Source organism: Heptranchias perlo, chromosome 3 (assembly GCF_035084215.1).
Source record: "Heptranchias perlo isolate sHepPer1 chromosome 3, sHepPer1.hap1, whole genome shotgun sequence".
Lineage (NCBI taxonomy): Eukaryota > Metazoa > Chordata > Chondrichthyes > Hexanchiformes > Hexanchidae > Heptranchias > Heptranchias perlo.
In genome coordinates, this window is record NC_090327.1 from 120,150,611 (window position 1) to 120,166,081 (window position 15,471).

General features: G+C 42.6%; 1 protein-coding gene across 1 annotated transcript in view; it reads left to right on the plus strand.

Moving 5' to 3' along the window:
- The first annotated feature begins 1,357 nt into the window (after nt 1-1,357).
- LOC137308707 (fibrocystin-L-like) overlaps nt 1,358-15,471 on the plus strand; it is a 196,161-nt gene continuing 182,047 nt past the window's right edge. Inside the window, exons 1-10 of the mRNA XM_067977269.1 lie at nt 1,358-1,424; nt 2,550-2,636; nt 2,723-2,867; nt 3,409-3,511; nt 6,075-6,132; nt 8,755-8,848; nt 9,439-9,492; nt 11,177-11,250; nt 11,341-11,383; nt 12,148-12,218. Coding sequence (XP_067833370.1) covers nt 1,358-1,424; nt 2,550-2,636; nt 2,723-2,867; nt 3,409-3,511; nt 6,075-6,132; nt 8,755-8,848; nt 9,439-9,492; nt 11,177-11,250; nt 11,341-11,383; nt 12,148-12,218 — 796 coding nt within the window. The remainder of the gene's footprint in view (nt 1,425-2,549; nt 2,637-2,722; nt 2,868-3,408; nt 3,512-6,074; nt 6,133-8,754; nt 8,849-9,438; nt 9,493-11,176; nt 11,251-11,340; nt 11,384-12,147; nt 12,219-15,471) is intronic.

The following is a 15,471-nucleotide window of genomic DNA, read 5'->3' on the forward strand; positions in this document are numbered from 1 at the left end:
AAATCTCTTCTGCACCATCTTCAAGGCCTTGACTTTCTTCCTAAAGTGTGGTGCCTAGAATTGAACACAATACTCTAGCTGTGGCCTATAAAGGTTTAGCATAACTTCCTTGCTTTTGTACTCTATGCCTCTATTAATAAAGCCCAGGATCCTATATTCCTTTTTTAACAGCTTTCTCAACTTGTCCTGCCACCTTCAAAGATTTCTGTATGTGCACCCATGGTTTATATGTTCCTGCACCCCCTTTAAAATTGTACCATTTAGTTTATATTGCCTCTCCTCACTGTTCCAATCAAAATAAGAACATAAGAAATAGGAGCAGGAGTAGGCCAATCGGCCCCTCGAGCCTGCTCCGCCATTCAATAAGATCATGGCTGATCTGATCCTAACCTCAAATCTAAATTCATGTCCAATTTCCTGCCCGCTCCCCATAACCCCTAATTCCCTTTACTTCTAGGAAACAGTCTATTTCTGTTTTAAATTTATTTAATGATGTAGCTTCCACAGCTTCCTGGGGCAGCAAATTCCACAGACCTACTACCCTCTGAGTGAAGAAGTTTCTCCTCATCTCAGTATCACTTCACACTTCTCTGCCTTAAATTTCATCTGCCATGTTTCTGCCCATTTCACCAGTCTGTCCATGTCCTCCTGAAGTCTGTTATCATCCTCCACATTGTTTGCTACATTTCCGATTTTCATTTCATATAGATTGGGCAAATCAGAAATTGTATGAAGTAAGATATAGATTTGGCAAATAAGAAATCATATTTAATCTATAGATTTGGCAAATTGGAAATTGTATGCAATAACGTATAGATCTGGTAAATCAGAACTGTCCGTAGTAATGTATCGATTGGGAAAATCAGCAATTGTATATAATGATTTATATTCGAAGTCCTGCCTCCCTCTCTCCCGCTGTACTTACGGCCTCAGTATAATCCGCAGTGTTACTCGGATCTGACGGTTCGCACCCTGACTGTGGCTGAATTGGGGACAATATTTTCACCCCAGCAAGTCACCCTCCAAATAAAAAGGGTAAATGCTGAGTTGCCGTCTTTAATATCTCGTGTCTCATGTTCCCCAATTGAGATAACATTTTGTGTGTTGATTTTTAAAAATCTAGCCAGAGACACATTGACCTTTTTGAGTGTTCCAAAGTTTGAAAAGAACACCAACATAATTTTAAGGTTGGAAATGAGGGCAAATAATCAAGATGACCCTTGAATCCTCGAATGAAAACTACATTTTGCACTAGTTAAAGCCATCGCCCACCGAAATGAAGTCTGTTGTTGGTTAATGTGCCACTTCTCCTCTCAACAGACAGGTACCAAGAGGGGAGCAGAAGGACTGAGGCAGCATGAGGGGCCAGTCCATGCGGTGGAGTTTGGTGATAGCGCTCAGCCTTTGGTCACTGGTGAGCTCAGGTAACTAGAGATCGACTCAAAACAATCCGACTACAACCAAGTGGTAGCAAAAATCTTAACCGTCTGTATATAGCAAGTGGGACGCCGGTTTCCTAAATCAGATTTACTGGTTATCGAGCTGCATATTACAATCTGTATTTTTTTTTATCATAGTGCAATAAATCGAAATACTAAACCCGAATTTGCAGCGGATCCGGTGGATATTGAATCCCCACGTGTACAATTTGTGACCATCTTATTGAATGATTTTAACTGAGAGCAGAGGGATCGTTTATCTATCTATCTATCTTTAAGAATATAAAAATTAGGAGCAGGCCATATGGCCCCTGGATCCTGCTCCGCCATTCATTAAGATCTTCGACCTGCCCAATCCCCATATCCCTTGATTCCCCCAAGTCCAAAAATCTATCTATCACTGCCTTGAATATACTGAACCACTGAACATCCACAGTCCACAGGGGTAGAGAATTCCAAAGATTCACAACCCTATGAGTGAAGAAATTCCTCCTCATCTCAGTCTCAAATGGCCGACCCCTTATCCTGCGACTATGCCCTCTAGTTTTAGACTCTCCAGCCAGGGGAAACAATCTCTCAGCATCTATCCTGTCAAGTCCCCTCAGAATCTGATATGAATGTAAGGAATCTTACAACACCAGGTTATAGTCCAACAGTTTTATTTGAAAATCACAAGCTTTCGGAGGCTTTCTCCTTCGTCAGGAGGAGAAAGCCTGACGAAGGAGAAAGCCTCCGAAAGCTTGTGATTTTCAAATAAAACTATTGGACTCTAACCTGGTGTTGTAAGATTCCTTACATTTGTCCACCCCAGTCCATCACCGGCAGCTCCACATCACAGAATCTTATGTCTCATTGAGATCACTTCTCATTCTACTAAACTCCAGAGAGTATTGTATGGAGTATATCTATCTATCTATATATATATCTATCATCGATCTCTATCTTATCTATCTCTATTTATCCATCTATCTATCTATTTCTCTCTTTGTCTACCTATGGTATCCATCTCTATTTATCTATCTAATCTATCCAACAAATCTTCTCCCTGTCACTCTTTTTGTCTCTGTGTCTCTGTCTCTTTGTTTATTTGTTTATTTATTTATTTTTCAGTTTCCCAACCCGTTCCCAAAGTTTTTGAGATCCGTCCTCGCTACGGCAGTACAAATGGAGCAATCAGGCTGACGGTCAAAGGGCAGGGTAAGGAAGATTCTCCTCCTTCCACCGAGAGTTGATTGAATAACCTCTCTCCTATTGGTTCTAATGTACTCTGGCTGCCTTCACAGGATTCTCGGGAGGGAATCAGTTTAACTACATGTCAGCAAATGAAAAGCTGGGCAACAGCGTGCAGCTCGTATCAGAAACCAGATCCATCCCCTGCGATGTGGAGAAAGATTCCAGCCAAGAAACTCAGATCATTTGCTACACCAGGTAGATGTATATTCAGTCCTGGATATGCTGGCTCATTCTGAAAGTGTTGGGCAACTGGGTTACTAAACGTTTGGAAACTCATCAACTAGTTAGAAAACTTTGTGTATATATATTGAATCATAGAATCACACAGCACAGAAAGAGGCCATTCGACCCATCATGCCTGTGCCAGCTCTGTGAAAGAGCTAGCCAATTAGTACCACTCCCCTTTAGCTGATTAAACTCCAGAAGAAAGCCACCAGAATTTGTGGAGCGAGGGAGGGGGTGAGGTCCCAGAGCCTTGGCCATGTCAATCTGCACCTAAACTCTCTGAACTAAAATAAATGGGGAGACAGTGAGCTCCTTATTGGGTGAATGGAAACTTTACCTGTGTGGATTTTCTCAGTTATTTGGTTTGGAAACTCAGACACCCAGTCATCAAAGCAGAGGATTTAAAAGTTGCTTTCGTTGTTGACAATCAGAGCTTTGTGTAAAATGAGTAAAAGGTGCAGTGTGTAAAAGTCATTTGTTTGGCTTAAATGAATATTTTCTTTTGTTTTAGACCTCTACCAGAAGACAGATATCACGCTGTTGTGAGTGTAGACGGAGTTCCTATTGATGACAGCAACACCTGTCGTAACCTTGGCCACGAGTGCATTTTTGATGTAAGTGGAACATTTTTACACTCACATACTTACATGAACGTGCACTCCCACACCAAGCCCTTCATGTGCTGTTTATACCATGAGGGTCTTGATTGGTTAATGTTTTCCATTATATATACCAATTAAGAAACCACACTGCGATCCTAACATTACAAAATAATTCAAATTTTGTGACTTTAAGGTATAGCCACTGTTGCCTCTTAAAAGAATTTTTCCTATTTAGCAAGTGAAAGCATACCTCCTTGCCAGTCAGATTTGTGTTCGTATCCCATTTCTTGTGGAAAGACTAAAGGATAGATTTTCGCCCTCACTGTCTGGGCTGCAATCTGGATGAACGGATCAGTCACCCATTATAGAACCCATCCGATTTTCATTCCATCCACTGATTTCAATGGGGTGAGATTTGGGTGGGTTCTGTAAAGGTCGGGCGATTCCCTCTACCAGATTACTGCCCAGACCGTGAGGATAAAAATCTACCCTTCATAAGTGTGATTAAGAGAATTAAACAGAATCTAATCAATCAACGTGTGAAAGAAAGAAAGAATGAAAGTCTTGAATTTATACTGCTCCTTTCACAACTTCGTGACGTCCCAAAGCACTTCACAACCAATGAAGTATTTTTGAAGTGTAGTCACTGTTGCATTGTAGGAAACGCAGTAGCCAATTTGCGCACAGCAAGGTCCCACAAACAGCAATGTGATAATGACCAGATAATCTGTTTTAGTGATGTTGGTTGAGGGATAGATATTGGCCATAATACCAGGAAGAACTCCCCTGCTCTTCTTTGAATAGTGCCTTGGGATCTTTTACATCCATCTGAGAGGGCAGATGGGGCTTCAGTTTAACGTCTCAACATCTGCATCATCAACTATGAGCACATTATCTCAATAAATCTTTTCTTGTTATAAAAATTGATTTAATTCAGTAAAGAATTCTGCTCCAGCTGGAATGACTTCCAGAATACCATCAATTTTACAAAATACTGTTTTATTTTGCTGCCTATGATTTACAGTGAAAGCTTTGTCAGCCTCCTCGCACATCCCTGCCACAGGCTTGAACACTGGTAGTGTAGAACTTTACCATTACTCGACAATCTCCTGGTCTTTATAGAAACATAGGAACAGGAGGAGGCCAGTCAGCCCCTCAAGCCTGTTCCACCATTCAATGAGATCATGGCTGATCCCAATCCTAACTCCATTTACCTGCCTTGGCTCCATATCCCTTAATACCCTTGGCTGGCAAAAATCTATCCATCTCAGATTTAAAATTATTCATTGAGCTAACATAAGAACATAAGAAATAGGAGCAGGAGTAGGCCAATCGGCCCTTCGAGCCTGCTCCGCCATTTAATAAGATCATGGCTGATCTGATCCTAACCTCAAATGTAAATTCATGTCCAATTTCCTGCCCGCTCCGTGTAACATCTACTGCTTTTTGTCGGAGATTGTGCCACACTTCTACCACCTTTTGCTTGAAGAAAGGTTTCCTAACTTCCCTCCTGAATTGCCTGGCACTGATTTTAAGATTATGTCCCCTTGTCCTAGACATCCCCACTAGTGGAAAAAGTTTCTCTCTATCTACCCTATTAACTCCTTTCAAAATCATAAACACCCCAATCAAATCACCCCTTAACCTTTTATATTCCAGGGAATACAAACCTAGATTATGTAATCTCTCCTCATAATCTAACACTTGGAGCCCTGGTAATATTCTGGTGAATCTGTGCTGCACTCCTTCCAAGGCCAGTATATCCCTTCTAAGGTGCGGTGCCCAGAACTGTACACAGTACTGCAGAAGTGGTCTAACCAGGGCTTTGTATACCTTTATGGAAGATGGCTCAGCTTGTCACCTATCATGTATCAGGTGTCCTTGGGGGAGCTGTTGTCGTTCACTGCACTTCATCCTGTGCAATGCTAATGTAGCATTACTTGCTCGTACCCCAATCTTGCAAATTCTAATGTCCCTTTACCGAGGAACATTGTAAAATGCTAGAAATAATGGAGGAGGATTGGTAGAATGAATAATTCATGGAAAATTAAAGTAACAATTACCAAAACTGAATAATTAAGATATTAATTGTCGCCATTGGAAAGGATGTAGTCAGATGAGGTCTTATTTTGGCAATTTTTAATGGAGTATGTATTGTTTTAAGACACTAAATACAATTAGTTGAAACCAAAAACTAATGTTAAAAAGGAAAATCTGAGTAGCATTAAGGTTTAATAAAGAGTTTTACACATAGCTTGTGAAGGTCAGCCAAAAGTCAAGATGGCAGCTGGCTACCAAAGATAGCTTAGAAAGCAAAAAAGCGTGACAAGTTTACAGAGGCAAATCCCATTATAAATATGAACATTGCAATTTATAATGGGAAAAGTTGACACAACTCCTCTTCATTGTGTATTCCCCTGGCACAAGGAAGAGGCAAGTCTTCCCCATTACTTTCAGAAAAAGACCACCTGTTGGGAATAGAGGGGCTACAAGACTATAAACGAACACCCAACTTCCAACTGAAGCTCAAGACCATGATTTCACCAGTAACTAATTTATGACTTTTCTTTAACAGTCACGAAACTATTATACTCCAACCATTGATGAGATTTCTCCAGTGTCTGGATTGCCAGGTCTGTGTTAAAACCACATTCTTGCATATTTTCTCAACAGGTCAGAGACGAGAATCTCCCCAAACTTAAGTATCTTGTCCACCTTCCCATGGAAATAGCGTGTGAATAGGGACAAGTCTCAACTGAGGAAAGGATAAATTTTGGTAAATTCATGAAATGCACAGGCTGCCTGATAAACTTGTAGGGTCGTATAGTTCAGGAGCTGAGTAAGAAGAGTGTAGCAAAGCAACTAACAGCTGATCTTCTTAGACAAGACCTAGCATTGCATTTCCTACCAACAGATCCTTCTCAGATCAATAATTCTTGTGCGCAACAATACGGTGTTTCATCGTCAGGAGTTTTCCAACTATTTGAACTCCTGCGAGTTTTTTTATTCATTACCAGGATGTGCATTTAATGACCATCTCCAATTGCTCTTCGAAGGTAGTGGTGGGCCTTCTGTTTGGTACAACTGAGTGGCTTGCCAACCATTTCAGAGGGCAGTTAAGAGTCAACCATGTTGGTGTGGGACTGGAGTCACATATAGACCACCTACAGGGTAATGACAACAGTTTCCTTCCGAGAAAGACATCAGTGAACCAGTTGGGTTTTTTTGATAATCCAACAGCTTCATGGTCACTTTTACTGGCACCGAATTTTTATTTCCAGATTTAGTTTTTTAAAAATTGAATTGAAATTCTAAAACTGCCCTGGAAAGTATAAGCTACAAGAGGACAAAGAGTCAGGATCTGCCATTGGGCCCTGAATTTCTGCAGATTTCTCCCGATTTCTGGCTCCGACTTTGGCCAGGAGATTGGCAAAACGCCCTGGGAAAATGGCACGAAGTGCTGTCCACGTGGCTTGTCTGAGGGATTCACCCATCGCCTGCTGAAGTTACAGCATGAGGTCAGGAGACCCCCTCACTTCCCCCCCCCCCCCCGACCCTCGCCGTGGGAATTCAGGGCCAATGACTTCAGCAGCACCACACCTCCATTTTTATCTGTGGTCCTTGTAACCAGCTTCCACATCACTCATCCCCCCACCACCCCCCGCCCAACCCCACCATGCCCCCCACCCTTCATTCTGGAACTGTATCAACACTTTTATCTCTGTCTTTCTCTGATCTTTTCACCGCCTTACTGAGCTAGTTTCTTATCCCTTTTGTGCTCTAATGGCCGTGGCCAGTCTGACAGTGATGACCGTTGCGTATCATCCAGCAGTTTCCACCTTTCGCAGCTTCTCAGTGACCACAGCTGGCTCATCCTCCACCTCTCTCGTTTTGTTCAGTCCCACAAAGGGGCTCAGTTACCTTCCAGTTCGAACAAGTAACCGACATCCTTCCAATCTTTTCTATTTTCAGATGCTGCCAGCCTTCCTATGTATTTCTGGCATCGACTGTTTTCATTGCTATCTCAGTTATATAACGCTCATCTTTCCCGTTTGGTTTCCTGGCTTCCTCTCTCTATGTACTCTGTCATCCTTGTTTTAAAATCCCTCCATGGCCTCACCCCTCCCTATCTCTGTAACCTCCTCTAGCCCTACATCCCTCCAAGATCTCTGCACTCCTCCAATTCTGGCCTCTTGCACATCCCGATTTTAATCGCTCCACCATTGGCAGCAATTCCTTCAGCTGTCTAGGCCCAAAGCTCTGGAATTCCCTCCTTAAACCTCTCCACTTCTCTCTACTCCTTTAAGACACTCCTTAAAACCTACCTCTTTGACCTTGGTCACCTGTTCTAATATCTCCTTATGTGGCTTGGTGTCAAACTTTGTCTGATAGCGCTCCTGTGAAGTGCCTTGGGACGCTTTACTCTGTTAAAGGTGCTATATAAATGCAAGTTGTTGATATGTATTGTTTGGAATAGCAATAATAATTTTGACCTACTTGCGATCATTCTATAATGGTGCTTCAATCAGATAATCATCGTTTACCATCGTCAGCTAATTTTATATCTTTGATTTTCTTTCATTATGAATTCTGTTTCTACTTCCGTTGAAAAGGCAGACCAGAATCCTAGTCTATTTGGTGTGCACTTTTACACAGCTTTACATTGTCTGTCCAGCTTTGTGAGTTGAAACTGAAAGAAGAAAGACTTGCATTTATAAAGCACCTTTCATGACCTGGATGTCCCAAAGCGCTTTACAGCCAATTAAGTACTTTTGAAGTACTAGTCACTGTTACTGTTGTAATGTGAAAATGCGGCAGCCAATTTGGCACAGCAAGGTCCCACAAACAGCAACGTGATAATGACCAGATAATCTGTTTTTAAGAAAGGTTGGTTGAGGGATAAATATTGGTTGGGATACTGCGGAGAACCCCCCCTGCTCTTCTTCAAAATAGTGCCATGGGATCTTTTACATCAACTTGAGAGGGCAGACGGGGCCTCAGTTTAACATCTCATCCGAAAGACGACACCTCCGACAGTGCAGCACTCCCTCAGCACCGTACTCCTTAGTGTCAGCTTAGATTATGTGCTGAAGTTTCTGGAGTGGGGCCTAAACCCATGACTTTGAAATAGTACCTGTGTTAATGTTATGACAAGCTCTAACTTTGTTTACTGTGCTTCAGTGTTTAAAATTCTTTGATTTTTTTTTTCCTGTGGTACGGTCCTTGGCTATTTCTGATTTCCTTTCGTTTGCTAGGTCAACTCATTACCATCCATGGGAAAATTTTTACTGATGTGTATGGCAGTGATAAACCAAAGAATTCCAATCGCAGAAACACCAGGATTTTGAGGTAAAAATGTACTTTTGATGCAACCAAAATGAGTAAACTGTGTAGGTGCAACACAACAGTGCCCCTGATCCAGTTTGGATCTGGATCGAGGGGCTGAATGGCCTACTTCTGTTCCTATGTTGTACGAAAGCAGGTTCTCGGTGAGAGTATTGGTGTGTGGTGAATTCAGGCAAAGTACTGAATTGCCATCAGTTATGATGATATGCATTTTTTTTTAACCTTGTCGTCGCTGGGAGGATGTAGTTTGTGGTGGAGGAAAGGAAGTTTGGGTTGTCCTTCAGAATCCTCAAACAAAAATATCTAGTCAAGAGGACAGAGCACGGTGCAGCAAGAGGAAGCCTTTTTAGTACATCAGAGGAAGATCATTCTATCAAATCTTTTTCAAGAAGCCTCCTTTTATTCTTATAGTTGTGTGCCTTAGTATATGGGGTCTAATATCATTCGTAGATTGGTGACTGTGGCTCATTTATCTGTGTTTTTCAAAACTTGGTCTTTTCTTATTTAGAATGGGAATCCTTGAAAATTTATGTTATAAATGGAAACTGCAAATGACAAAGAGTAATTAATCATGTGATGTGTTTTTCACTTAGAGTCTACACTGGAGGAATGCTGTGTGATCTTCTTCCTCCTGATTCGGATACGTTGTGAGTTTTGTTATACAGATTGCAAGATAGTGATGGATGAGGAAGTGCCATTCGACTGACTTTAATTGATCCATCCAGTCTGACCCAAAGTCCTCCCACTGCAGTATCCAATTAAGTGATTCCGGCTTTTCGTTTCCTCTCCTCTATCTGGGAGTCCGTTCCACTTGTTGTTCACTCTCTGTGTAAAGAAAAAACTTCCTGATATCAATCCTAAATTTTCCTTTTACTAGTTTGAACCTGTGGCCCCTCATCCTAATCTCGCAATCTAATTTGAACTAGCTTTCTGGATTTACCTTTCTCATGTGGAGATCACCTCCTACAAAAGGTAGGTACTGCATAACATTAATTTGGGCCAGAGTCATCTCCTGGGCTAGCTACGATTGCCATGGGGGGGGGGGGGGGGGGATAGAGAGGAATTTTCCAGATTTTTCCCCTTAATTGGCCTTTTTATCTTTTTTTGCCTCTCCCAGGAGATCACATGGCTTCTGGGTGGGATGGGGAGTGTATATATTATGATGCACAAGGCATCACAGTTGTGTGGGACAGGCTGGATGGACCAGAGGGTCCTTCCCTATCCGTCATTGTCCATATGTTCCTATACTGTTTATAATCTTATACAGCTCCAACAGATCACCTTTCAGATGCTTCCTTTCAAGGTTGAAAAGTCCAAGTTTCGCCAGTCTTTCCTCATAACTCGGACCTCTAACTCTAGGGATCAGTCTTATGGTTCTTCTTTGGACTGCCTCCAACACTTGAATGCCTCACTTGTGACCCTGTGACCAGAACTGGACATAGAACTCGGGCTGTGGTCTGACCAGAGCACTGAGCAGTTAGATCATGACTTCCTCTGACATGTATTATATTGTTTTGGCCGTATAGGTCAACATTCGACTGGCTTTATTGAAAGCTTCTCTACGCTGATTGGACATGTTGACTATCAAGTCTATGAAGATTCCTGGGTCTGGTTCAACTTGGTCCTTAGCTATTTCAACACTGGACATGGAGTTCGTGTGTTTCTATTAGATTTCATCTGCCGTTGTTTGGCACACTTACATATTTTGTCCAACTCATTCTATAATTTCTGAGCTGCCTCCTCCAATCCTACTGCTCCTTCTAGTTTAGTATCATCTACAAATTTGACCAATGTGGGTTTCTGCACCCAAGCCATTGTTATAAATTAGAAACAGTATTGATCCTAACAATGATCCCTGGGGAACTCCATTCTGTACTCTTCCCCACCCTGCCTCCTCTAAGCAGTCCCTTTATTTTCCACCCTTCAGCCAATGGGGGTGAAATTGATCTTGGGGTAGTAATGCAAAACGAGTGATATCAAATTGGCAGCCTGTTTTAAACCACACCCAATTTTCTTTTCTATTAAAGTTGATTCACTATCGTCCTTTTTGGGCTACAGCTCCAAAATCAATTTCACCCCCAATTTCTTATCCATAACCAAATTTTACCCTGAATTTGTACAACTTTGAGCTTACCTTTCAAGTGGAACTTTGTCAGAATCCTCTTGGAAGCCTGGATGTAACACATTGTAAGGCTTACCACAGTCCATGAATAAAGGATTCCATTTATAGATTCAATCCTTCCATTAAATTAATTATTTGTACAAAGCAGTTTTATTGGCAATATTTATATTATTATTGAATAAAGGCAAGATTTTATTTTATACTTGTAGGTATGGTTTGAAACTTGACTATGAGCACAGTGACATAGGCACAATGACTTGCAAAATGACTGGAACATATGTTGGTAAGGTTTATATTTGTTTTATTAATGCCCTATATGACATTCTAATAGCAAAAACTGGTACAACATATCAACTTGAAATGTTTATTTCAGGTCACCATAATGTGAGTTTCATTTTGGACAAAGGCCATGGAAGGTAAGATGTTTACAAGAACTAATAGGACGTGAATTTAAAGTTATACAATAGTAATTATATAGCACCAGGCACTCTGTGGAGTTGTATCAGAATAATTATAGAGCACAGGGTACTATGGAGTTACACAGTACTAATTACATAGCACTAGTTACTATTTACTTTTCACATGCTCCAAATATATCGCCACTGTGGTCAAAATATATAACTTTATTTTGAATGCGGATCTTAATATTTTAAGAAACTTTGAAAGATATTCAATTTTTAGCACAGACCCGATGGGAGAAATGGCTTGCATGTCTTGTTTGTATAACTGGGTATAATATAGCTCCAGGATGGTAATTACAGAGGGATGTTGATATGCATGTATATTATACATGTATGTATATAGTATAGATATGTATGTTATATAGTATATGTATGTATATACAGTATATTGTACATAGTATATGTATCTATGTTCTATGTAGTGTGTGTATATTACATTCATGGTATATGTGTGTATATTATATATAGTATGTGTATGTATGTTATATATAGCATATGTATTATATTACATATGTATGTCTAAGTGGACATAGTGTAAAATATTTATTTTTCAAACAATATATTCCAAAATGTATTATCTTTGTAGAATTTCAAAGTATTAGACATTAGATTTAAATTATTTTAAAATTCACAATATACCAAACACTAAAGTAGTACAAATCTGATCGATATCCTGCTTTGTTGTAATTATAAATCGCACCTGATTTTTCCTGCTGCAGGTCTTTGCCTCATGTGCAAACTTACTTTGTCTCTTCTCTCAATAAACTCAGTATGTTCCAAACATACGCAGGTAAGGACACCTTCATTTACTCGGGTTAATTGGCTGCGATTCTTTATCTCGTTGTGTGACATCATGTTGACTGTGGAGCTCTAGGCCGACACCACCACCACCTCCATGGCACTTGCCTGTGGGCACGATCTTGACTACCAAACTTAACGTGGTCATCATGGGGCGAATTCAGTGATCTCACTTTCCTAGCGGGAGTCGCACTCGAAGGGTGCAGTGGTACTCAGTGTTACAGCTACAACACACATTCCCTTTGAGTGTAGCTCCCTGCTCAGACCAGCGGGATCAGTGAACTCACCTTTACAGTCCATCGAGGATGAGATGTGTTTGGGGTGGTGGAGCTTGGTGCTGCTTCCCAGGAGTGGTTGAGATCTTTATTGGCATTGCTTTTCTTTAGCACTAAAGCTCGCACTAACTGATTAGGGTTCATACTTTATTTCGTAATAAGTGCATTTAATTCTAAGGATAACCCCATAGCAGTTCAAAGGGCAACATTCCTGACTTCACTAAATGCAGATAAAAAATTAACGTGAGGAAAAATTGGTATTTCATCTGCCAAAAATGAGGCATTTTTGTCTATTTTTGATTAAGTCATAGAAGATACAGCACAGGAGGCCATTCAGCCCATTGTGCCTGTGCCAGCTCTTTGAAAGAGCTATCCAATTAGACTCACTTCTCCTGCTCTTTCCCTGTTGCTTTTTAAAAATTCGTTCATGGGATGTGGGCGTCGCTGGCGAGGCCGGCATTTATTTCCCATCCCTAATTGCCCTTGAGAGGTGGTGGTGAGCCGCCTTCTTGAACCGCTGCAGTCCGTGTGGTGAAGGTTCTCCCACAGTGCTGTTAGGAAGGGAGTTCCAGGATTTTGACCCAGCGACGATGAAGGAACGGCGATATATTTCCAACTTGGGATGACTTGGAGGGGAACGTGCAGGTGGTGGTATTCCCATGCGCCTGCTGCCCTTGTGCTTTTAGGTGGTAGAGGTCGCAGGTTTGGGAGGTGCTGTCGAAGAAGCCTTGGCGAGTTGCTGCAGTGCATCCTGTAGATGGTACACACTGCAGCCACAGTGCACTGGTGGTGAAGTTAGTGAATGTATAGGGTGGTGGATGGGGTGCCAATCAAGCGGGCTGCTTTGTCCTGGATGGTGTCGAGCTTCGTGAGTGTTGTTGGAGCTGCACTCATCCAGGCAAGTGGAGGGTATTCCATCACACTCCTGATTTGTGCCTTGTAGATGGTGGAAATGCTTTGGGGAGTTAGGAGGTGAGTCACTCGCCACAGAATACCCAGCATCTGACCTGCTCTTGTAGCCACAGTATTTATGAGGCTGGTCCAGTTAAGTTTCTGGTCAATGGTGACCCCCAGGATGTTGATGGTGGGGGATTCGGTGATGGTAATGCCATTGAATGTCAAGGGGAGGTGGTTAGACTCTCTCTTGTTGGAGATGGTCATTGCCTGGCACTTGTCTGGCGCGAATGTTACTTGCCACTTATGGGCCCAAGCCTGGATGTTGTCCAGGTCTGGCTGCATGTGGGCATGGACTGCTTCATTATCTGAGAGGTTGCGAATGGAACTAAACACTGTGCAATCATCAGCAAACATCTCCATTTCTGATCTTATGATGGAGGGAAGGTCATTGATGAAGCAGCTGAAGATGGTTGGGCCTAGGACACTGTCCTGAGGAACTCCTGCAGCAATGTCCTGGGGCTGAGATGATTGGCCTCCAACAACCACTACCATCTTCCTTTGTGCTAGGTATGACTCCAGCCACTGGAGAGTTTTCCCCCTGATTCCCATTGACTTCAATTTTACTGGGGCTCCTTGGTGCCACACTCGGTCAAATGCTGCCTTGATGTCAAGAGCAGTCACTCTCACCTCACCTCTGGAAATCAGCTCTTTTGTCCATGTTTGGACCAAGGCTGTAATGAGGTCTGGAGCCGAGTGATCCTGGCGGAACCCAAACTGAGCATCGGTGAGCAGGTTATTGGTGAGTAAGTGCCACTTGATAGCACTGTCGACGAAACCTTCCATCACTTTGCTGATGATTGAGAGTAGGCTGATGGGGCGGTAATTGGCCGGATTGGACTTGTCCTGCTTTTTGTGGACAAGACATACCTGGGCAATTTTCCACATTGTCGGGTAGATGCCAGTGTTGTAGCTGTACTGGAACAGTTTGGCTGGAGGCGCAGCTAGTTCTGGAGCACAAGTCTTCAGCACTACAGCTGGGATTTTGTCGGGGCCCATCGCCTTTGTTGTATCCAGTGCACTCAGCAGTTTCTAGATATCACGTGGAGTGAATCGAATTGGCTGAAGACTGGCTTCTGTGATGGTGGCGATATCGGGAGGAGGCCGAGATGGATCATCCACTCAGCACTTCTGGCTAAAGATGGTTGCAAACGCTTCAGCCTTGCCTTTTGCACTCACGTGCTGGACTCCGCCATCATTGAGGATGGGGATGTTTACAGAGCCTCCTCCTCCCGTTAGTTGTTTAATTGTCCACCACCATTCACGACTGGATGTGGCAGGACTGCAGAGCTTTGATCTGATCCATTGGTTGTGGAATAGCTTAGCTCTGTCAATAGCATGTTGCTTCCGCTGTTTAGCATGCATGTAGTCCTGAGTTGTAGCTTCACATGGTTGGCACCTTATTTTTAGGCATTCCTGGTGCTGCTCCTGGCATGCTCTTCTACACTCCTCATTGAACCAGGGTTGATCCCCTGGCTTGGTGGTGATGGTAGAGTGAGGAATATGCCGGGCCATGAGGTTACAGATTGTGCTGGAATACAATTCTGCTGCTGCTGATGGCCCACAGCACCTCAAGGATGCCCAGATTTGGGCTGCTAGATCTGTTCTAAATCTATCCCATTTAGCACGATGATAGTGCCACACAACATGTTGGATGGTGTCCTCAGTGCGAAGACGGGACTTCATCTCCACGAGGACTGTGCGGTGGTCACTCCTACCAATACTGACAAGGACAGATGCATCTGTGACAGGTAGTTTGGTGAGGACGAGGTCAAGTAGGTTTTTCCCTTGTGTTGGTTCTCTCACCACCTGCCGCAGGCCAGTCTGGCAGCTATGTCCTTCAGGATTCGGCCATCTCGGTCAGTAGTGGTGCTACCGAGCCACTCTTGGGATGGACATTGAAGTCCCCCACCCAGAGTACATTCTGTGCCCTTGCTACCCTCAGTGCTTCCTCCCAGTGGTGCTCAACATGGAGGAGGACTGATTCATCAGCTGAGGGAGGATGGTAGGTGGTAA